This window comes from Syngnathus scovelli, chromosome 4, assembly GCF_024217435.2.
Source record: "Syngnathus scovelli strain Florida chromosome 4, RoL_Ssco_1.2, whole genome shotgun sequence".
Classification (NCBI taxonomy): domain Eukaryota; kingdom Metazoa; phylum Chordata; class Actinopteri; order Syngnathiformes; family Syngnathidae; genus Syngnathus; species Syngnathus scovelli.
The window spans coordinates 3,515,840-3,528,438 of NC_090850.1; the positions used below are offsets into that span (position 1 = coordinate 3,515,840).

Below are 12,599 nucleotides of genomic sequence, written 5' to 3' on the forward strand. Positions count from 1 at the left end.
AGATATCCATAGTACATGAGTACCTGACACACGCACCTAAATTACCCACAGGGAGAAAATTATTCACCCACACAGGATTTTGTCAAATGTAATTCACATTTCCCCAACATGTTACTTTCATATGATCTGAAGGGATAGGGTCAAAAGACAAAAAAACCCGCATAGCCACAATAACAGATAGGCTCACATCTCTTTGGATAAAGTATATAAGCAGACAAGTATATTCACGTAATCAACCAATAAGGACGACATAACTAGACATTCTTTGATAATACGATAATAACAGAAGTTGCTACAACTTCACGATTCAATATGTATTTCTGTGCACTGCAAAATAAATGTCTTTTGATATATTGCCCAAATAGCTGAATGACCTTTAAAGAACTGTGTAATGCATGCCTGATGTTTTTCTCTAAATCATGAACACGGCCAGAGTCGTCGTGACCGTTCAGTATTTGATTATATCTTGTGTTTTATAACTTGTGTTTTGACTAAACGTCATATGTTGCCTAATGCGAGACACCAACTTTTTGATTACTACTGAACGTTCTGCACAGAGGGAAATATTTTGGCCTAACAAAGAAAAGATATGGTTGGAAACATGATTAAACTAAGAATATAATGACGTAAGCAAAGACATGAAGTATCAAAAGCACAAACTTCACATAGTCAGGTAAGAGCAATAGATTAATGATGTCACAGCCAAAAGCTACCATAAATTCGCACAAGATGACACAATTGAAAGAATAAGGTACGACAGTGTATGTCCAAGATTGGAGAAGAATGTTCACAGGAAGGTCACGTGGAGATAAAACCAGCAGGTGCCAGAAGGAGCCACCCGAGAACTCGGCCAAAGATGATCGCCAAGGCCGAGAGATGGGATGGAAGACAACAGCCCCCTCCACACACACACACACACCAACAGCCCCCCACCTACACAGACAGACCGATAAAAGTTTTTAAAAATTTGTTCGTGTAACAATGGTTTAAATTACATCATTTGCCACAATACTTGTTTTGCATTAAACACCACTTATTGATGTTGAATGCAGAAGTAAGACAGCAGACACTGAAGAAAAAAAGAATGAGGTAGCTGATGTCAAATATGGAATTAAAATTTAAGTTTTTAAAACTTTTGAGGGTTTGACTTTGAAATCCAAAACAACATTGTTCATAAATACATAATGTTTTAGGTAGAGAGGGTCAAATGTCACAGCATTGTTTTTTTAGTACAATACCTATTGCAACACTACTAGGAAACTATACATACATTCTTATCTGCAACAGTTTGCTCTTCTTCCAAACAACTGTTTTGTTGTTTAGGGTTTGCCAAAATTTTATTCTAATTGGCCATTGGGTTCTGGTCTGATTTGGAGGTACAGCCATCTAAGTACACATATACTGTACTCTGAGATAATGGAAAACAAACCTGTCTAAACAACCAAACAGCAACATCAAATCAAAACCAAAAACTGACAAACAATCATAAAAATTGTGCAAAAAAATACCACCACCACAGCAGCCATAATACAAACTGGGGTCAAAATTAAACTACAAACACAGAGTGCCTGGGAACATAAATGTGATTTGCGTAATTAGAAACACAATTAAAATAGTTAACAGTTAAAAATATATTTTTTTACTAAATTAAATATGACAGTGTACCCAAGTTTTCAATTGCTTTGAGATAGTATTATTTCCATAGAACATAAACTATATGTATAATCATATTATTTATAATAATAATAATTGTAATATAATATAATAATAACAATTATTGACATTTCATTGCCGTGGGTTCAACAACAAACTTCCTTCCAGTTTTGGGCCTTCTGAGCCCACTGCCATGGCAGTACTATAGCAAGGATTCTGACCTTCAAACCAGCAGTCCAAATTACAACAAAACTGGCCACAAAATGTTCTCTGCTCTTCATCTTCAAAACAGAAAAAGCTCAACATAGAGAAAACAGTCAAAGTCAAGGTACAAAGACAGCATATCTGTCACTCTTGAACCAATGATGAGGATCCTCCCACTAAGATCATGGAAGTTTTCCACAATTTTGGATGACCCAGCTCGAGGCGTTTGTTAGAGATTTGCTCACTCCAACTTATTTTGCAAGAACCACACGGTAGACAAGCAAGTTCTTTTAGACACCTGCAGGTGGAGAGATCACTCGCTCCAGGAATGAAATCTGCATAAACTAGAAGTTGGCTTTTGTTTGACATCTGAAAATCAGCCAAACAGGACATGATAGCTTGAACGAAAATAGTTGGACTATCAGCAAATCCTTGTGGCAATCTGGTGTATGTATAGCTTTGTCCTTTAAAGGTAAAAGCGAACCAAAACTGTGAGTCTGGGTGAATTGGCACTGAGAAAAAATGCATTGCTGAGATCAATTACTGTGAAATACTTCTGATTAGGTTTCAAAGTGTTCAGAAGTGTGTGTGGGTCAGGCACATTGGGTGCTCTTGTTTGCACTGCATCATTCACTGCTCGTAAATCTTGTATCATTCGCCAATTAATTTTGTCGGCCTTTTGGACTGGGAAAATGGGAGTGTTGCAAGGAGAATCCGAACACTCCCTAATGATTCCTCCTGTCAAAAGATCATTTATAACAGGGGCAATCCCGTTCATTGCCTCCTGTTTTAAAGGATATTGTTTAACTCTTGGACGCCACTCTGATCTTGGTTTGATCTGTACTGGGGAAATGGATTTTAAAAGTCCTGCATCAGATGGGCCCTTGGTCCACAGTTTTTCAGGAAGCCCAGCCAATTCCCCCTCCTCCTTTTCACTCAAACAAATGTCAACTAGTCAGGGAAGCGCACAAGCGCCTGCTCTGCCTACAGCCACTTCACACACTGTTTGCTTCCACACGTCACAACTGGTACTGTAGCTCCACCCATCACCTTTGTCCTCATAATCAGTCACAGATCCAGCAAGTTTAATTCGGGAACCCACATCTGCCCACGTTATACTGTGAGGTTTAAACAATGAGATGTGGGGTACAGCCGACAATTTGTATCTATCTTTCTGAGGAGCGGGCAGGCGTACAGCGGCAGCCGCAAATGACCTGCGATCAGTGTACAGAGCAGTGATTGTTAAAGTTACTTCTGTGTCGCTGAGAAAACTTCCAATATAGTCATCTTGTGGATCAGTGAGAATATTCATGGTGACATGTAATTCAGTACAAGTCATTTCTGATTCAGGTTGGGACAATTGTTTTCGAGCTTCACCCAGCAATCTGCTTGGGAGTTTAGGATTTCGTTCAGGAGGGATGGCATAGGAGCAGCAAATCTGTTCACCTGCCTGTGCAGCATATGAGTCCACATCTCTCACTCTACATGCTCGCATGCCATCCTTTACTGGAATTATTGCAATTCCCAACCGAGTCATCAGATCTCGTCCCAACAGGTTTATGGGACATTTTGGGGATAGGACAATCGAAACTGAAGCCATGCTTCCAGTTTCCTTATCTCTCACTTCAACTGGATTAGAGATACTCTCCTTGTGTACCTGCCCATCAGCAGATTTCACCCAAATAGTATTTTGGGAGGCCTTTAGATTTGGGACTTTAGTTTTTATCACGGTTTTACAAGCCCCAGTATCGCACAAAAACTCGACATCACTGCCTCCAATGTTTAGAGTAACATATGGTTTTTCTTTTAATGTACTCAGAATGTCCCATGCTGTATGGACATCTACTATTTCTTCCTCTATAGGAGCACCAGGGGTCAAAGGGGGGGGGGTCTAGTCATGCTGAGAATTTGGCCTTTCCTCTGCCCCTCCCTGCACCCTTTGATTGATATTGTTTTGCAGAACGACACTCCCTTGCAAAGTGTCCTCGTTTCCCACAGTTCCAACAGTTTGTATCTGATGGGGGTTTTGATTTATATGGCGGCCTGTGACCTTGTTGGCCTCTACCTCTCCCTCTGCCTAGCTGGGACCCTTGGAAGAAGACTGTTGTATCTTCATCTAGTTCATCATCATCATTATCTAGATGAAATACATCAGAACTCTTGCCTTTTTTGATCACTTTTTCAGCATGTCTGGCCCATTGCATAGTTGTTGTCACACTTGCAACATCCACTTCCACCAAATGTTTCCTCACCCAGTTGCCTATTTCAGGGCGGAAATTAGTGAGGAGCGCATTTTTAAGCTGTTGTTGATAAGCACTCTCAGCTGTATCATTGAATGGGATGCCACTATGCACCCTGAATTCTTTTTCAAATCTCAAACGAAAATCATCAGTATCTTCGCCAGGCTTCTGTTTTATTCCTGCCAAATGACCATAATTCGCTCGTCTTTGAAATATAGTTCGCACTCTTTGCACAAGACCATTCCATTGTGCTGCATACTCCTCTCCCAATTGATTTCCCTCAACGGGATAGGGAAAAGGCCCTTGATTATTTCTACCTGTATAATTTCCTCTAACCTTTGCCCAGTCTTTTCCCAAGGAGGACATTGCAGCCTCTCCTGCCTCATGTCCATTCAGTCTATAGGAATGTATAATTCCAGCCATGTCCTCTGCCCATATAGCTGGGTCTTCAGCAACAGGGGTAACCCCTTCAACAGCTTTTCTTGCCTCTTCCAATGTCCATGGCCGGAAAACATATGTATGTGGGAGTTGGCCTTCCCCTACATTAGGGTTTGGCACCTGTATCATTGGGCACACATCAACCTTGTCCAAATTTTGAGAAAATCTAGCAGCAGTGGTCAAACTTCTTGTTTGTACAGGACTTCTAGTAATGTGACCCTGACTTCTTTTGCTGTTATATGGGGGGGGCTGCAGGTTTGTTAAGCTTGGATACAAGTTTTGTGTACGAGCGGAAGGCCCCTCTTGCTCCTCTGCTCGAGCTGCGCCTTCAGCGTCGGCGGGAGCCGTGGCCGCGGCAGTGCGCCTGCGCACTCCGGCCTCATTGTCTTCCGGCCTGACAAACATAGTCTCAGCCTCATCACCTTTCATCTTTCTATCTTTTGTCTTTTGGATTTGTTCTTTTCTCTCTTGTGAAGCTTTCAACCACATTTTAGCACAATCCAATTCTCTTTCTTTTCTTTTCTTTTTCAGTCCATTTTTCTTTTTATCCACACTCTCTTCTAAAACATCAACTACTATCTTCCACACTTCAACTCTCAACTTCCCTTCTACTCCATACTTTTTCTTCCACTTCGGCATATATTGCATACAATTAAGAAATCTACTCGCCATGTACTTCTCATCTCCGTCAAGAGGTAGAGATTTACCGTTTTTATTTCCCATCTTAATTCTAGTAGTTCTAGGTTATACAATTTCTTTTTCTCAAAAATATTATTATTATTATTACTATTTATTACTATTTATTTATTTAACTATGTCTTTGAGGATCCTCAATGCAGGTTTAAATTGACCTTTCAACAAATTACTAGCCTGTATTATTGCCGTGGATCAATGCTAGAACTGCTTCTTAGTCAATTTATCCTACCAGTCACACACTCAATCACACAAACTCCAGCGCTTTTTTAGGCCTATCCAGGGATGGGTGTAAAACCCTCCCAAACAGCTTTGGAAAAACGGACAAAAGAAAAAATCTACGCCCTTCTTCAATTAAGAAAAAGAAGCTCTGTTTTTCTTAGCCCGTTTCTTCCACTGGGACTTGAACCCAAGCTATTCTTTGGCTTGGAAAAACATACAAAGAAAAATCTACGCCCTTCTTTGATTAACAAAAAAGAAGCTCCGTGTTTCTTAGCACGTTCCTTCCACTGGGACTTTAACCCAAGCCAGATCCCTCAGCTCGGAAAAACAGACAAAGAAGAGTCTACACACTTCTTCGATGAACGAAAAAGAAGCTCTGCCTTTCTTAGCCTGTTTCTTCCACTGGGACTTGAACCCAAGCTATCTCCCGTGCACCTCTATGTGTTACGCGTTTAACAACACAACACAATTTCAAGCCTTTAACTTACTTGTCCCCTGGTTCGTTGCACTGCCGGGTCCCGTCAATCCACCTCTGTCAGACGAAGGCAGACCTAAGATGCTGGCCCAGCGAAGAATTTCCTTCCCAGGTCTTTCTTTACCAGGTCCGGCTAGTGGACGCTGGCCCGTCGACGGTGTACAGCGCGTCGTCTTCCGTCAGCCAGATGATGGGTATGAGGGTCCCGGGTTTCGGCACCAAAATGTTAGAGATTTGCTCACTCCAACTTATTTTGCAAGAACCACACGGTAGACAAGCAAGTTCTTTTAGACACCTGCAGGTGGAGAGATCACTCGCTACAGGAATGAAATCTGAAAGGTCTCCTTCCTGCAAGGGCATATTTATTAGGAGGAACAGAGTGGGGGTATGGGTAGGCTGGCTAAAGCCCTTGCCCTCTAGTCTAAACATGTCAGGGGATGTTTTATGACCTTGTGATAAGGAGGACAAGGTAAGGTATTTATTACCTGTTGCACTCCAACATAATCCTACGATAAAGATAACCTGGAAAACCCTAACAGCGTTGACATCCAGGTTTAAAAGGTTCATTACCCATTCATCCTTCTGAGCTCCCTCCATGAACTCTGTTAAGGATATATGTCCTTTGTGACACAAGCACATTAAATTCAATTCAATTCAACTGTTTTCATAACAAAATTATGTAAATGACCCTTGAGCCTTTATTTCATATCATGCCAATTTTTAAGCCAAGAAAATCTGCATATTACAAGATTGTTTACTTTAGGAACTTATTACATACTGTATATTAGAAGATGAGTATTAGAATTTAACATATAATAATACTTTTGTAATATTTTCATTATTTCTACTTATCCCAATTGGTTGGCTGGAAGAAGTCAAAGTCAAAGTCAGCTTTATTGTCAATTTCTCCACATGCCAAAGACACCCAAAGAAACCGAAATTTCGTTCCCCCCTATCCCACGGTGACAAGACATGGCCCACAACAGACAATCAAGTAAACAAGTAAACAACAGCGTGCTGAATAAATAATGAATAAATAACACAACAAATAAACAAATAAGAGGAGCAAAAAGGAGCAAGTGAGCGTACAGCAGACATTTCAGAAAATAGCGCAACAGTGCCGCACGCTACGCAGAAGGGGGTAGCGAATTCAGGGTCCTAACAGCCTGGAGAAAGAAGCTGTTGGCGAGTCTAGTGGTGCGAGAGCGCAGGCTCCTGTACCTCTTCCCAGAGGGCAGAAGGTCAAACAAAGAGTGAGCCGGGTGACTCACATCTAGGTCAAACAAAGAGTGAGCTGGGTGACTCACATCTCTCGCAATCGAGGTTGCCTTGCGGGCGAGATGGGAGGTGTAAATGTCCTTCAGGGAGGGGAGCGAAGCACCAATAATCTTACCAGCTGTATTCACTATGCGCTGCAGGGCCTTCAAGTTCTGTTCAGTGCAGTTACCACCCCAGACAGCGATGCAACTGGTGAGGACGCTCTCAATGGTGCCACGGTAGAATGTAGACATGACTGCCTGAGGGGCACATGCACGCGCTGAGCTTTCTTTGCCAGTGACGAGGTGTTTGCGGACCAGGAGAGGTCCTCACTGATGTGCACCCCCAGGAACTTGGTGCAGCTCACCCTCCACCACAGCACCGTCGATGATCAGCGGCAGGTGTTTTGTGTGACCCTTCCGGAAGTCAACAACGATTTCCTTGGTCTTGTTTACGTTCAGCAGGAGGTTGTTGTCCCTGCACCACATGGTCAGAAGGTCAACTTCCGACCTGTACTGAGTTTCGTCGCCCTTCGTGATGAGACCCACCAGAGTTGTGTCGTCAGCATACTTCACTATGCGGTTGTCGCTGTAGGTCGCAGTGCAGTCATGCGTCAGCAGGGTGAAGAGCAATGGACTGAGCACGCAGCCCTTCTTGAGTGCACTGCATCACTGAAAACAGCATTTGTGGCCTTTTCAGATTGTTTAGTAATTACCCTTTGCCATCAACAAGATGACCAGGATGTACTTCAAAGGGAGGTGGTTCAAATTCTAAAAATGCTAAGGCAAGATGTCTCAATGCAATCTTGAATCCGCCTTCAGCATAAGTGACTTCTGACTAACTTTCATTAAGGAATGTTAGTCATATTTAAAGCATCACACACCCAGTGAATTTTACTGAATCAAAGCGAAGAGTCTCAAGAGCACAAAAGAATAGAAAAGGACAAGCGACGAATCACAATTAAATAACCATGGTGCTGCAAAACAATAATTTATGATTTTGATATTAGACATCGTCATACAGTAGTTATTTTTGATAGCCCATAATCTAAGACATAAAAAATAACAGACCAAAGTGTGCTCCTCAATTCATTTTTTTAGTTTTTATTTGTTCGTTCAGAGATTGTGTTGTTGATGTTTCCATTGTAATCACCTGTGCTACTGTTTCTCTTTGGTTGTAATTAGAGTGATTCCTCCTTACCATCACTATTCCGGTCACCCAGTTCAAAGATTCTGTCACATATTTCAGATGGTGTCAAATCTACATCAGTTCTTTGGAGCTTGATTTTGTAGAGAATCTGCACGATATAGAAGACAGGTAATACACCCAAACACACTTAACATTGTTGGCAGACGTGTTTGATAATAGCTATTGCCTATCAGAAGCTGAAATGTTAAGAATATGCAAATATAATGGTACATCTTAAGACAATCCGAACTATTTATGCCAAGTAAATCAGTTCTCATAGTGGTGGGGTTATTTGGCTCGGGGGCCTTAGAGGCTTACTGTAAAGTACAGCCAGATATAGCAGAACCAAACCTAACTTCTCATCCAATAAAGTCAACCAACCAACCAACCAACCAACCAACCAACCAACCAACCAACCAACCAACCAACCAACCAACCAACCAACCAGTATGTGACCTTATAGCTCTAAGCTGTTTAGGGCATGTCAATAATCACTCTTGAAAGGATTAACAGTTTTAACAGTTTCATAATAACTTAACACAGAGTGACAAAATATTTAAATGACTCATTCAATGACAAGATACAAATCAGAAAGGCATGATTCTGTGGTGTGATTTGGTTTACCCTTATTATCCGTTTCACCTCTTGCCCGTCTAATTTGCCATTCCCATCCTTGCCATACATTTTGAAAGACCACTTGAGCCTATCCTCAAAGTTCCCTCGTAAAATCAAATGAAGCGCTGCAACATACTCCAGGAAATCAAGTGTATTGTCCTGTGATCAAAATACATATTTACAAAGAGGGATGGGGCACATTAACCAAGACTATCAGAAATCATTGCAACTTATTATTTTGTTTTGATTATACACTCATTTTACCTGATTGGTGTCAAATGAGCGGAATATTGTTTCAATGAAGAGTGACTCCTCTGCAGAATTGCTGGGTACTCCAAAGATCCTCTTGAACTCATGTAAATGCAACGCACCACTTGGACACTCCTTCATGAAACTTATGCATAGCTCCTGAATCTGTGCTAAATCTATCTCCTCACTGTGGCTTTCCTCTTGTCCCATGGCCTTGAACAAACAAAAAAAAAAGGCTGCTGGAAATGCTAAGATGTCCCCAGTTCACAAAGACGTGGACTACAACAATCATTCAAACAGCATGTCCAGGTTCTCTCTTGGCATGTAGTGAGAAGGGAGGCTCTAAAGAGGACAAGTGGATTAGCTCACTGACCACTTCATCGCTGCGTGACAAGTGATAGTACGTATGCTGGGAAGTCTGCCTACTTGTCTGTTTGAGTTGGTTCACACAATACAGATATTTGGCTATCTGTATCAGCTATTACCAAATCCCTGTTTGTGCTGTTAAACGGAGCTATCTTTAAGTCTCAGCAGTCATTGTTGAATCCAATAAATAAGTAAAAAAGTAAAAATTCCAAGCGCGGAATGCATCATCAAAAACCAAACAAAACAAAATTTCTAAACATACTAACTTACTAGGGCGGCTCGGTGCCGCACTGGTTAACACGTCCGCCTCACAGTTGGGAGGGTGTGGGTTTGATTCCACCTTCGGCCATCCCTGTGTGGAGTTTGCATGTTCTCCCCGTGCCTGCGTGGGTTTTCTCCCACATCCCAAAAATATGCATGGTAGGCTGATTGAGCATTCCAAATTGCCCCTAAGTCCGAGTGCGGATGATTGTTTGCCTCTTTGTGCCCTGCAATCGGCTGGCAACCGGTTCAGGGTGTTCCACCGCCTACTGCCCGATGACCGCTGGGATAGGCTCCAGCACCCCTGTTGGGACAAGCGGTACAGAAAATGGATGGATGGACTAACTTCCTTACTTACAAAATACTTAATATTGTTCCAATAACAATGATTTTGTAACAGTTCAAGAGCATAGCATCAGCATGAAATGCATTGTCATGTTTTCTCTCAACATAAACATTGTTCCCTCTGTGCTTTCTTTTTTTTTTGCTGTAAATTATCCCCCCAGTATGGCCCTAAAGTAATTTAACATGCGATTTACAGCAGTAATAGTCTAAAATATTCCTGAAAAAATAAGTAACGGCTAATGATGAATGTGTTTTTTTATGGTCTAACAGTGCAGTTTGGTTTATACAAATCTACCATCTGTTGGAGCCACATCCATGCTGCTGTCTGCCCTTCATTGCCGCTGGACCTGTGGTCTAGGCAGGTCATCTGGTGAGGACAAAGTCAAGACAAAGTAAGGAGTAAAAAGTAGTGATAAATGTTGGGAGTAAAAATAAAATGTCATCAGACAAATAAATATGCAACCAAAGTGCAGATACCTGAAACATCAATCAATTTTCATCCATCCATTTTCTGAACCGCTTAGTCCCCACGGGGGTCGCGGGCGTGCTGGAGCCTATCCCAGCTGTCATCGGGCAGTAGGCGGGGGACACCCTGAACCGGTTGCCAGCCAATTGCAGGGCACACAGAGACAAACGACCATTCGCACTCGCACTCACACCTAGGGACAATTTGGAGTGATCAATCGGCCTACCAAGCATGTTTTTGGGATGTGGGAGGAAACCGGAGTGCCCGGAGAAAACCCACGCGGGCTCGGGGAGAACATGCAAACTCCGCACAGGGAGGGCCGGAGGTGGAATCGAACCCGCACCCTCCTAACTAAATTCAAAATCTTGTTAAATGCAAAAACAAATTATCTGTACAGTTCTTTGTTACTTCCCACCACTGATTTTGAATGATTTACCTTGAGTGGCCAAATAAAGTAAACTTTACACAGATTAAGGTTTAACTCTGGAGCTCTCACACTGTCTTGATTGATAGAGACAGCAATATTGTTACATTACTAAATGTCTGGTGCTCCAATATTTCTGTCTATTTGCCAAAATAATCCCCCTTGGTGTATTTAATTCAAGACACCATGTTGGGAACAGATGTGACGTCAAGTAGTTGACTGGGCCAGATCGCTTGCCGATGGCTATAAATGTGTCTGTTCTTGTTTTGGTTTTTTTCTAACCATGAGGTGACCCTAATAAACCGCTGTCAGGGCAGAGTAGTGATGGGCACGACAGTTCTTTTGAGTGAACTGAATCCTTAGAATCCTCTTTTGAACTTTGCGTTGATAACAGTCCGGATAGTTTGCTTCGTCTTTGGTCCGGAGGACACGATGTCCAGTGTTTCCAAAAACAATTTGAAAAGTGAACTCATCAGACCACAAAAACACTTTTTCATTGTGCATCAGTCCATTTTTCATGAGCTCGAGCCCAGAGAACCCGGCGGCGTTTCTGGATGTTGTTCATAAACGGCTTTTGCTTTGCATGGTAGAGTATTAACCCACACTTACTGATGTAGTGACAAACTGTATTTACTGACAGTGGTTTTCTGAAGTTTTCCTGAGCCCATTTGGTGATGTCCTTTACATACTCATGTCGGTTTTTAAGGAAGTGCTGTCTGAGGGATCGAATGTCACGGTCATTACATGCAGTGATTTCACCACATTCTTTGAACCTTTTGATGATATTATGGACCGTAAATTCCTTGCAATTTTGCTTTGAGAAATGTTGTTCTTAAACTTTTCAACTATTTTCTCACGCGGTTGTGGACAAAGAGGTGAACCTCGCTCCATCCTTGCTTGTGAATGACTGAGCATGTTTGGGAAGGCTCCTTTTGTACCCAATCATGGTACCCACCTGTTCCCAATTAGCCTGATCACATGTGGGATGTTCCAAATAGGTGTTTGATGAGCTTTTCTCCGCTTTCTCAGTATTTTTTGCCACCTTTCCAAACTTCTACTGGACATGTTGCAGCCATAAAATTCCAAGTTAATTATTATTTGGCAAAAAACAATTAAGTTTATCAGTTTGAACAGTTTGGTGGAGGGGTTTGCGTGCCCCTATGATCCTAGGAGCCATGTTGTCGGGGGCTTCATGCCCCTGGTAGGGTCACCCATGGCAAACGGGTCCTAGGTGAGGGGCCAGACAAAGCACGGCTCACAAGCCCCTTATGATGAGTGATATAAATGGACTTAGTTTTCCCTCGCCCGGACGCGGGTCACCGGGGCCTCCCTCTGGAGCCAGGCCTGGAGGCGGGGCTCGAAGGCGAGCGTCTGGTGGCCGGGCCTTCGCCCATGGGGCCCGGCCGGGCATAGCCCGAAATGGAAACGTGGGTCCCCCTTCCCACGGGCTCACCACCTGTGGGAGGGGCCGAAGGGGTCGGGTGCAATGTGAGCTGGGCGGCA

General features: G+C 42.6%; 1 protein-coding gene across 1 annotated transcript; it reads right to left on the reverse strand.

Annotated features, from left to right (window-relative positions):
* Window positions 1-5,352: 5,352 nt before the first annotated feature.
* Window positions 5,353-9,603, reverse strand: guca1g (guanylate cyclase activator 1g). Its single transcript, XM_068650531.1, has 4 exons — window positions 9,250-9,603; window positions 8,995-9,144; window positions 8,383-8,479; window positions 5,353-6,545 (listed from the first exon to the last, which is right to left on the reverse strand). The coding sequence occupies exons 1-4, from the start codon at window positions 9,442-9,444 to the stop codon at window positions 6,046-6,048; spliced, it is 942 nt and encodes a 313-aa protein (XP_068506632.1). The 5' UTR covers window positions 9,445-9,603; the 3' UTR covers window positions 5,353-6,045.
* Between the last annotated feature and the right edge of the window lie 2,996 nt (window positions 9,604-12,599).